An 11369-nucleotide genomic window follows, 5' to 3' on the forward strand; every position below is an offset into this window, starting at 1 on the left:
AAACACATATCATGTGGTGAATAAAAATATAGCCTCAAGTAAAGTTACCGATAGACGAAGACGAAAGAGGGGATGCCTTCCGGGGCATCCCGAAGCTTAGGCTTTTGGTTGTCCTTGTATTTTGCCTTGGGGTGCCTTGGGCATCCCCAAGCTTAGTCTCTTGCAACTCCTTATTCCATAATCCATCAAATCTTTACCCAAAACTTGAAAACTTCACAACACAAAACTCAACAGAAAATCTCATGAGCTCCGTTAGTGTAAGAAAACAAACCACCACATTAAGGTACTGTAATGAACTCATTCTTTATTTATATTTGTGTTAAACCTACTATATTCCAACTTCTCTATGGTTTATACCCCCCGATACTAGCCATAGATTCATCCAAATAAGCAAACAACACATGAAAAACAGAATCTGTCAAAAACAGAACAGTCTGTAGCAATATGATTTGTTCGAATACTTATGGAACTCCAAAGATTCTGAAAAACTAGGACAACCATGATAATTTGAATATTGATCTACTGCAAAAAGAATTGGTATTTATCACATTCTGGTGAATTTAAACAATTATATTCGTGAGCGAAAAGTTTCTGTCTTTTTCAGCAAGATCAAACAACTATCACCCAAGAAGATCCTATTGGTTCTACTTGGCACAAACACTAATTAAAACATAAAAATACATCTAAACAAAGGCTATATGAATTATTTATTACTAAACAGGAACAAAAAGCAAGGAATAAAAATAAAATTGGGTTGCCTCCCAACAAGCGATATCGTTTAACGCCCTTAGCTAGGCATAAAAGGAAGAATAGATCTAGGTATTGTCATCTTTGGTTTTTATCTTTCTAGCGGAGTCATGCTCGAATCCGGGAGGTTCTTTGCGTTTCCCTTCATATTCGGAAATTTTCAGATCTAAAGAATCCAACCGCTTATTGCAAAGGGTGGTCAACATATTCATGCGGTGAAGGTTTCCGCTCACACTTTTGAGAGGTTCAAGAGACTTTGTTAAGATTTTCGTTACTTCACAAATTTTCTCAAGAACTTGTGTCTCTTCCTGAGTAGGATGAAGTCCCTTCTTTTGGGGAAGTATTGATACTATTCCCTCTATAAGTTCATGCACAATACTAGGATCAATTTCGATAAAATTGCCTTTGGCGGCAGAATCCAAGAGTATTCTATGGGACATATTTAGTCCAACATAAAAATTGCGAAGTAAAATTCTAAAATTTACCTCTAGGGTACAATTACGATAAGATTCCATCATCCTATACCAAGCATATTTTAAATTTTCTCCTTGTCTTTGTTTGAAGTGAAGAACTTCAAACTCGGGGGACAAAGGAAGAGATAAAGGATTCGCCATGAGGGCGAAACAAACGGACTAACACACGGACACACAAGAAACAAGCAAAAAGAGACGAATGGAAAAAGGACGAATAAAACGGCAAAGGTTAAGTGGGGGAGAGGAAAACGAGAGGCAAATGGAAAATAATGTAATGCGAGGGAGAAGAGTTTGTGATGGGTACTTGATATGTCTTGACTTGTGCGTAGATCTCCCCGGCAACGGCGCCAGAAATCCTTCTTGCTACCTCTTGAGCATGCGTTGGTTTTCCCTTGAAGAGGAAAGGGTAATGCAGCAAAGTAGCATAAGTATTTCCCTCGGTTTTTGAGAACCAAGGAATCAATCCAGTAGGAGACTACACGCAAGTCCCTAGTACCTGCACAAACAATCAAGAACCCTGCAACCAACACGATAAAGGGGTTGTCAATCCCTTCACGGCCACTTGCAAAAGTGAGATCTGATAGAGATAATAAGATAAATATTTTTGGTATTTTTGTTGTATAGATTGGAAAGTAAAGATTGCAAAATAAAATAGATCGAAAACTTATATGATAGAAAGTAGACCCGGGGGCCATAGGTTTCACTAGTGGCTTCTCTCAAGATAGCATATTTTAAGGTGGGTGAACAAATTACTATCGAGCAATTGATAGAAAAGCGCATAGTTATGAGAATATCTAGGCATGATCATGAATATAGGCATCACGTCTGCGTCAAGTAGACCGAAACGATTCTGCATCTACTACTATTACTCCACACATCGACCGCTATCCAGCATGCATCTAGAGTATTAAGTTCATAAGAACAGAGTAACGCATTAGGCAAGATGACATGATGTAGAGGGATAAACTCAAGCAATATGATATAAACCCCATCTTTTTATCCTCGATGGCAACAATAGAATACGTGCCTTGCTGCCCCTGCTGTCACTGGGAAAGGACACCGCAAGATTGAACCCAAAGCTAAGCACTTCTCCCATTGCAAGAAAGATCAATCTAGTAGGCCAAACCAAACTGATAATTCGAAGAGACTTGCAAAGATATTAAATCATGCATATAAGAATTCAGAGAAGAATCAAATATTGTTCATAGATAATCTTGATCATAAACCCATAATTCATCGGATCTCGACAAACACACCGCAAAAAGAACTACATCAAATAGATCTCCAAGAAGATCGAGGAGAACTTTGTATTGAGATCCAAAGAGAGAGAAGAAGCCATCTAGCTAATAACTATGGACCCGAAGGTCTGTGGTAAACTACTCACACATCATCGGAGAGGCTATGGTGTAGATGTAGAAGCCCTTTGTGACCGATTCCCCCTCCGGCGGAGCGCCGGAAAAGGCCCCAAGATGGGATCTCACGGGTACAGAAGGTTGCGGCGATGGAAATTAGGTTTCGTGGCTCCCCTGGATGTTTTTAGGGTATAAGAGTATATATAGGCGAAAGAAGTAGGTCGGTGGAGCCACGAGGGGCCCACGAGGGTGGGGGCACGCCTCCCTGCCTCGTGGCCGCCTCGTTGCTTCCTTGACGTCCACTCCAAGTCTCCTGGATTGCGTTTGGTCCAAAAACGATCCTCGCGAAGGTTTCATTCCGTTTGGATTCCGTTTGATATTCCTTTTCTGCGAAACACTGAAATAGGCAAAAAAATAGCAATTTGCATTGGGCCTTCGGTTAATAGGTTAGTCCCAAAAATAATATAAAAGTGCATAATAAAGCCCATTAAACATCCAAAACAGATAATATAATACATGGAACAATCAAAAATTATAGATACGTTGGAGACGTATCAGGTTCCACATCCTTTTGTCCTTGCCACGCCATTGTTGAACTTGTCTGAAATACACTAGGTAAAAGTATTAGTCCAACAAGAGATATGTTGACATTAATTACCAAAATAACCAAGGGAGCACTTGTGCTTTCAGCAGTAACAGGGATTCCCAGTCGCGAATTCAAAATTGCAAATAATTAAACAAAACTCCCCCAGGATTGTTGTTGGTATGGACGGTACCCGTGGATTCGGCTAGCCCTGGAGTGTGTTTGTTGGTGGAGGGGGAGTAAACCTTTACTTTTATCGCTTGGGAATCACCACTAATGTGTTTAGCATGGAAGATACCGATAACTAATGGTCGCGAACTAAACAGGAAGGGTGCATTTCTCAAAATTTCATTTATCTCTGTTTTAAAAACTTGAGCTCTGGCACCGCTGCAAATCACTGCTTCCCTCTGCGAAGGGACTATCTATTTAATTTTATGTTGTGTCATCACCTTCTCAAATAAGCGCCAGATCTGAGAGCACTATTGTCATCCTCATGCATTGTGTATAGCTAATGTTGGATGCATCATGACTGGATCTTTTCTACCATGAATTACAATGTTTAGTCACTGCTTGAACTTTGGAGGTGCTCTGCATTTATGTTTTGCAGTCTCAGAAAGGGCTAGCGAGATACCACTGTTGCCATATTATATCATGGTTGTTTTGACAAAGTGTTGTCATTTGAGATATCTTATTATTGCTCGCTAGTTGATTATGCCAGTGATACGAGTTAATATAACTTTTAAGAGTTATTATTGACATGGTTAGTCATGATCTTTGCTGAAAACCTGGGTGCTACTTAAACTTATTTATGTAAACAAAAGCAAAAGAGTTCGTAAAAGTTTTTCTTTTTCACTTTCAGTTTGTCAACTGAATTGCTTGAGGACAAGCAAAGGTTTAAGCTTGGGGGAGTTGATACGTCCCCGTCATATCTACTTTTCCTAATGCTTTTCCTCTTGTTTTGGACTGTAATTTGCATGATTTGAATGAAACTAACCCGGACTGACGCTGTTTTCGGCAAAACTACCATGGTGTTGTTTTTGTGAAAAAAATAAAAGTTCTCTAAATGGCACGGAACTTTTTGGAGATTTTTTATGGAATAAAAGAAAAATACTGGAGCCAAGAACCGCCGAAGGGGGCCCTCTGGGTGAGCACAACCCACCAGGGCACCCCCATCCTAGCGCGTCCAGGTGGGTTGTGCCCACCTGGTGGCCCTGCTGACCCTATCTCCGACGCTATAAAATCCTATTTTTGGGGAAAAAATAGGGAGAAAGAATTATCGCGTTTCATGAGACGGAGCCGCCGCCACCTCCTGTTCTTCATGGCCAGATCTGGAGTCCGTTTGGGGCTCCTAAGAGGGGAATCTTCGATCTTCGTCATCACCAACCCTTCTCCATCGCCAATTCCATGATGCTCCCCACCGGGAGTGAGCAATCCCTTTGTAGGCTCACTGGCCGGTGAGGGAGTTGGATGAGATTCATCATGTAATCAAGTTAGTTTTGTTAGGGCTTGATCCCTAGTATCCATTATGTTCTGAGATTGATGTTGCTATGACTTTGCCATGCTTAATGATTGTCACTTTGGGCCCGGGTGCCATGATTTCAGATCTGAACCGTTTATGTTATCACCATTATATCTATGTTCTAGATCCGATCTTGCAAGTTATAGTCACCTATTACGTGTTATGATCCGTAAACCCCGGAGTGACAGTATTCGGGATACTTTCCGGTGATGACCGTAGTTTGAGGAGTTCTTGTATTCACTATGTGCTAATGCTTTGTTCCGGTTCTCTATTAAAAGGAGGCCTTAATATCCCTTAGTTTCCTTATGGACCCCGTTGCCACAGGAGGGTAGGACAAAAGATGTCATGCAAGTTCTTTCCATAAGCACGTATGTGTGGTTGAATTGACAACTCAGCTGCTAATGCTTGCAAATATTCTTTGGCTCCCCTTGTGTCGAATCTATAAATTTGGGTTGAATACTCTACCCTTGAAAACTGTTGCGATCCCCTATACTTGTTGGTTATCAACCCCTCCACCCCTTCTTCTCATGAGAGAGAGCCATCAGAATGTGCCTATACTTCCACCATTCATCTTCTGAGAGAGAACCACCTACTGATGTGTTGAGATCAAGAGATTCCATTCCTACCATTTGAACCTTGATTTCTAGCCTTCCCCAAGTTGCTTTCCACTCAAATCCTTCTTCCACCATAGCCAAATCTGTGTGAGAGAGTTGAGTGTTGGGGAGACTATCATTTGACGCACAAGAGCAATGAGTTCATCATCAACACACCCTCTATTACCTTTTAGAGAGTGGTGTCTCCTAGATTGGTTAGGTGTCGCTTGGGAGCCTACATCGTGATGTGGAGTTGAACCAAGAAGTTTGTAAGGGCAAGACATCGCCCACTTCATGAAGATCTACCCGAGTGAGGCAAGTCCTTCGTGGGTGATGGCCATGGTGGGATAGACAATGTTGCTTCTTCATGGACTCTTTATGGGTGGAGCCCTCTGTGGACTCGCGCAGTCGTTACCCTTCGTGGGTTGAAGTCTCAATCAACATGGACGTATGATAGCACCACCTATCGGAACCACGCCAATAATCCTCCGCGTCTCCAATGCGTTTGCACACTCCAATCCCATCACTTTAAATTCTTGCACTTGCATGCTTTACTCTTTCCGCTGCTCATACTCTTGTTATGCCTGTGTAAAATGCATTGTGTGTGCTTTAACATGTGCTAAACTCAACCTTAACTTGGGCAAATTAAAAACTGCCCTTTTTGCTTGTTAAGGGTCTAATCACCCCCCTCTAGACCCATCCTCTCGATCCTTTCAGTATTCAACTTGCGGATTATCGTGACATTAGGGTAATTTATGCATAGGAGTTGATACATGTTTTCGTCCTCCTTTCTCCGGTAGAAACCTTGGGGCACTCTTTGAAGTTCTTTTTGTTGGATTGAATATTATGAATCTGAAGTTGTTTGATGCATATCGAATAATCAACTCACAGATACTTGTGGTGACATTGGAGTATATAAGTGACATTGGAATTGGCTTATGTGTATCATATAGTGTTATTTTAGTACGAACTCTAGTGCTGTTTGTGACACTTATAGGAATAGCTCAATAAATTGATTGGAAATGATAACTTTGAGGTGGTTTCGTACCCTACATCTTATGTTCTTCGCTTGATAAGGAATTTGGAGTGATTCTTTGTCGCACGTTGAGGGATTGTTATATGATTCAATTATGTTAGCATTGTTGAGAGATTGCACTAGTGAAAGTATGAACCCTAGGCCTTGTTTTCAAGCATTGCAATACCGTTTGTCCTCCGTTCTATCACTTGCTACCTTGTTGTTTTTATATTTTCATATTACGAAAACCTATATCTACTATCCATACTACACTTGTACCACCGTCTCTTCGCCGAACTAGTGCACCTATACAAATTACCGTTATATTTGGTGTGTTGGGAACACAAGAGATTTCTTGTATTTGATTGCAGGGTTGTTTAAGAGAGACCATCTTCATCCTACGCCTCCCACGGATTGATAAACGTTAGGTCATTCCACTTGAGGGAAATTTGCTGATGTCCTACAAAACTCTGCGCTTGAGGCTCAACACGAGTCTACAAGAATAAGTTGTGTAGTAGACATCAATGGTTGCCATGGATGGTCCAAAGGGTGCCAACGGGAAAGAAATCAAGCCGAAGAAGATCAATTTCGAGAAGGTCATGCCCTTTGCTCGAATCTTCGGAAAGGATTGTCATCTGGATAGGTTTATGGATGGCCTATAAAATTATTTTTTGTAAGCCATTTTGAGTTGAATTTACGTTTTTATTTGTATACCGACGATGTTGTCGATGTTGCTCGAGATTGTATATTTAAGATACTTGCATTAACCAACCATTGGCTTCTACCTCCCTAGCCAAAGGCCAATGAAGAGTGCTCCTGGTGACCTGCTTGTTCTGGGATGCCCAATGGTGCGAGGCAATCCGGCCTTTAGGTCTAAACGAAAGCCCTACAGAGAGCAGTTATATGGGTTCTTAACACAACCGATGTTTTTGCATAGGGATGTCCTCCAGTGGTTCCCTTGTCCGACGTGTCGTGTTGTTACAACTATGTTGCCGTCAACTCGCCGTTGTCCAAGGAGGACTGGCGAGCTATGTGAAGCTCTAAAACCATCTGGGGATTAGTTGCACTTTCAAGTTGGATGCCGGGCTGGATGTTGTATACATAGATGACAAGAGAGGCTCAATGTTAAACCAGGGGCTATGTGACTTGCATCATGATGCACGAATGCTTAATCTCACATTTGCATCATTGGTTCACGGCTGATTTGGTGGCTCGGGCATACGGGAAGACAAAGCAAATTATGGGTTTGATCCAGATCGTGCGCCATGTAGCGGAAAAAAATGCCAGCATTCTTTTTAAAACTGCTATTCCCATGATCTGGATCCAATGGCTATGGGGTGTTCTGTGGGACCTTCCCTAGTTAACATTTCCTTTTTAAAATTTAAATTTCGTTTTATACAAGGAGTAGATACCACGACACAAAGAAAACAAGTGATGTTGAAGAAACACTGCAAACTTACAAACTTTACAAATGTGGCATGACATGTCCCATGTATATCCATTTTGCATATCCACGGCTGAGGCATCCCTATAGATATACTCTGAATTTATTTTCTTCCATTTTTCTCTCGGAGTATAGTGCATCAGCGTTCTTTTGGACACTTTATCCTAAGCCTATCTATTTTATCTCCTATCTGCACTATAATTGCCACCATTGGTTGGTAGCAGCTCCAGAGCCCAGGACCTCCCGAGCAGCGTAGCACTCCACCTACCAGCCGGCCTCTTCCCACCGCCCCCAAATTCTACCGAGCAGCTCAGCCGGCCAACCCATGGCGCACTGCCTCGCCGCCGTTGCCTCCTTCTCGCCGTCCGCCGTCCGCCGGCGGCTGTCCAGCCAGGTGCCGTTCTCGGACTGACCGCTGTCTTGTCACAGATTCGGTCATTTGCATAGTTCTAGTTTGCGAGATTCATGAGATTCCAAGGCTGTTCCTGTGTGTTTCTTCTAAGTTCGTGGTTGATTTGGTTGGATACTTGGATGAATAGATGCTTTCTTGGTTTGATTCAATAGTTCACTGAGTAGCATAAACATGCTTCCTCTTTTGATATCTTGGCGATGTTTCTCATATGCCTGTAATTTTCACACTTAAGTGTTGAAAAAACAATACCCACTAAATGGAGTATATATTGAGCACATCATAAGATGTGCCCATGCGTTCAGTCCATATATTCATTTATCTAGAGAGAAATAGGTACATTTGAACTGGTATAGTATGGTTAGAAAGGCAGAAAAGCTTTAACTTGTTACCTATGAGGTTAAAACCTTACACTGGTGGGAAAATTGGCTTATTTACACATATTTACTGACAGATGTTGACAATTTGATTTATTTTAGTACAAACTTCAAAGATTCCAAAATGGCTGCGTTTGACGTAACCGGTGTTGCAACTGGATCTGGATGGCACAGTAAGGCTTATTTAAAAAAAATAGTTTAGTATTCTAATGTAGCCTGGTTCAGAAGATGCAAAGCTCTAGGAAGCCACCCAAGCACATCACATGCTTCAGATCTTGCTGAATTAGATCAACAGTTCTTTACCAATGTGTTGCTCTCCACATCGATGTTGATGCGTTAGCCAAATAAAAAATGCCGGCCTTTGTTTTACAGTTGTATATTGCCATGTGCCTCCGGTCTGACCCGGAGTGTCCCGCACTATTAGATTCCAGAATCCATTTGGAGGTATTTTTGGGTTCAACATGACTAGTTTCATGTTGGGCCTGGTATTTGAGAAACTTGGTTGACGCATGGTTGCATCGTGATCCTCGTGTATTGCACCAATGTCTTGGGTTAAATATCGAATACCTAGACTGGATAATTCATGAAAATTTGCAGTGCTGGTTGCCAGCCAGGAAGCAGGACACTTGGTATCAGAAAGGCACTAGTAGTTCATTCCTTCCTCTGGTTTGAAGCGCAGCCCAACGATTATTTCACATTCTGGTTCGAAAGCGCTGCTCAACGACGATTCCACATCCTCGTTCGAAACTGCAGCTGACTGCGCAGGTGCCGACAAGCTCAAGGATCCAGAGCACTGATCACCCTGACCCTTTTGGCCCATTTGGCAACTTTGCAAAACGAGTGAGCAGAAGTTCCATCATGGCACTCTGGCTCGAAATCTGGGAGCTTAAGTTTCATCATGTCGTGTTGCTTGCTTTATCTATTTTCATGGGATTAATTTGCATTTGGTTGATTAACTGCACTTTATTAATTTCAAATAGTTCATGCATTTTTGCTGTAGTATTTTTTTCTATGGTCTGTGTGTTTGAACAGTTCAGTTATGGAGACAATTTCTTGGTTCGTTGCAGGTGGCTAATGTAATTTCGAGCCGGAGCTCAGTTTCCTTCCGTAGCCAGAAGATGAGCTTTGTATCCATCAGTTCAAGACCGAGTTCGCTTCGGTTTAAGATTTGTTGTTCGGTAGGCACACATTTCTTCTCTGTCGCAATAGTAAAAGTTTGCCACCATGTGTTCACAATATCTATATCTTTTTTCCGAACCTTTGTACTTCTATAGCTGGCCAAGTGATTCACCCAGGCGCTTACTGGCTAGCACCATGGATGGTGGGCTAGGCAGCCTGGGTTCGATCTGGAACTCTTATCTTAATAAAACTGATGTCTATTTCTTCCTAGACATACGTCATTTTTAAAATACCTTTTGTATATTAAAATGTTTGAACAAGTTTGAGATTGAAATAGGTGAGAATTGTTTGCGTTGGCAGTACTTGAAATATGTAAATAAGTTTAGGGTTAAAATAGGTGAGAATTGTTTACACTGGCGGTAATTCAAACATTAAATATGGGCAAATATTTTCATCATTTCATGGCAAATGTTCTTTCAAATTGCAGTCTAGACACCATAGGTGCAGTAAAAATCTTCCTTGGATAACGTTATCGGATAAAGATGGCAAATGTTTCAGCATTTTTTACAGCCACGCTCAATGTGCTGATTTGAGGTAATGATGTTCTTTCGTTTCTTGAGCAGGCCACAGGAGAGGCACAGGCCAAGAAAGAGACCGTCGACAAGGTTTGTATGATAGTCAAGAAGCAGCTGGCAGTCCCTGATGGGACCCCTGTCACAGCGGAATCAAAATTCTCTGAACTTGGTGCTGACTCACTGGATACGGTAAATCGGCAACTCCCCATCCCACAGAAATGACAGTAGCCAAAAGAAGCGTCATTCATACATAACACCGATTATGTTTTGCAGGTTGAGATTGTGATGGGCCTCGAGGAAGAGTTCAACATCACCGTCGATGAAACAAGCGCGCAGGACATTGCAACCGTGCAGGATGCAGCGGACCTTATCGAGAAGCTTGTGACAGAGAAGACCGCGTAAGTGCCTCGGTTCATTGGACAGCTTTAGAAGGCAAAGGTGTTGTCTGGATCTGTGGACTTCTGATTTTTCGGTCGCATTTGGGGCGAGAGAAAATAATTTATGGACAGCTTTGCATTCAGTCTATGTTGTGTGTTCATTACCATTTGTTCTTTCTTCATCCTCTCGAGATTTTGTGTTGTTGCTTAGGGTTAATTACCCAAAGGCTTCATAAACAAGCTAGGACCATGTCCTAAGTTCGAATTCATATGTGTTGTACTATTGTTATAGAAAAGCTAATGGACCTATGAAGATTGAAGAGTCACTGCATTTTCTGTTTTCTTGCATGTCTAAGAAGTTATACAGCTGTGAATATATTGTTTCTTTTCTTTCATACCACAGCTATGACTCATTTCTCGTAAAAAGGAGGGTCTCCGATTCTTGGTTCTGCCATAATAATTTTATTCCCATATGATCACTCGCTTGCTAGATTATTAATTTTAGATAATGTCTCGCTTGCATCGTTATGGTGTTGTCTTGTTGAACTTCAAAGAATCAAGCACATTATAGCACCCAAAATAAATAAATAAATAATCAAGCACATCTACTTTCCCCCGTTGAACTAATTTGGGCTCACTTAACCCTAAGTCAGCCACACCTAGCCCTTATCTGATTTTTGGAAGGGCAGGATTAACCAAAAGAATCTGCAAAATTCCATACGCTTTGCTGTTATAAAGTGTATACCAGTACAATTTTAGTTTAGAAATAAGAAAGATCACAATTGT

The 11369-nt window shown here is 41.5% G+C and overlaps 1 protein-coding gene across 1 annotated transcript; it reads left to right on the forward strand.

The window, feature by feature from the left end:
• Positions 1-7848: 7848 nt before the first annotated feature.
• Positions 7849-10909, forward strand: LOC123119829 (acyl carrier protein 1, chloroplastic). Its single transcript, XM_044539773.1, has 4 exons — positions 7849-8120; positions 9580-9690; positions 10255-10395; positions 10480-10909. Exons 1-4 carry the CDS (start codon positions 8052-8054, stop codon positions 10606-10608), a joined length of 450 nt encoding a protein of 149 aa, XP_044395708.1. The 5' UTR covers positions 7849-8051; the 3' UTR covers positions 10609-10909.
• The last annotated feature ends 460 nt before the right edge of the window (positions 10910-11369 follow it).

This window comes from Triticum aestivum, chromosome 5D (assembly GCF_018294505.1).
Source record: "Triticum aestivum cultivar Chinese Spring chromosome 5D, IWGSC CS RefSeq v2.1, whole genome shotgun sequence".
In the NCBI taxonomy this organism is placed as follows: Eukaryota; Viridiplantae; Streptophyta; class Magnoliopsida; order Poales; family Poaceae; genus Triticum; species Triticum aestivum.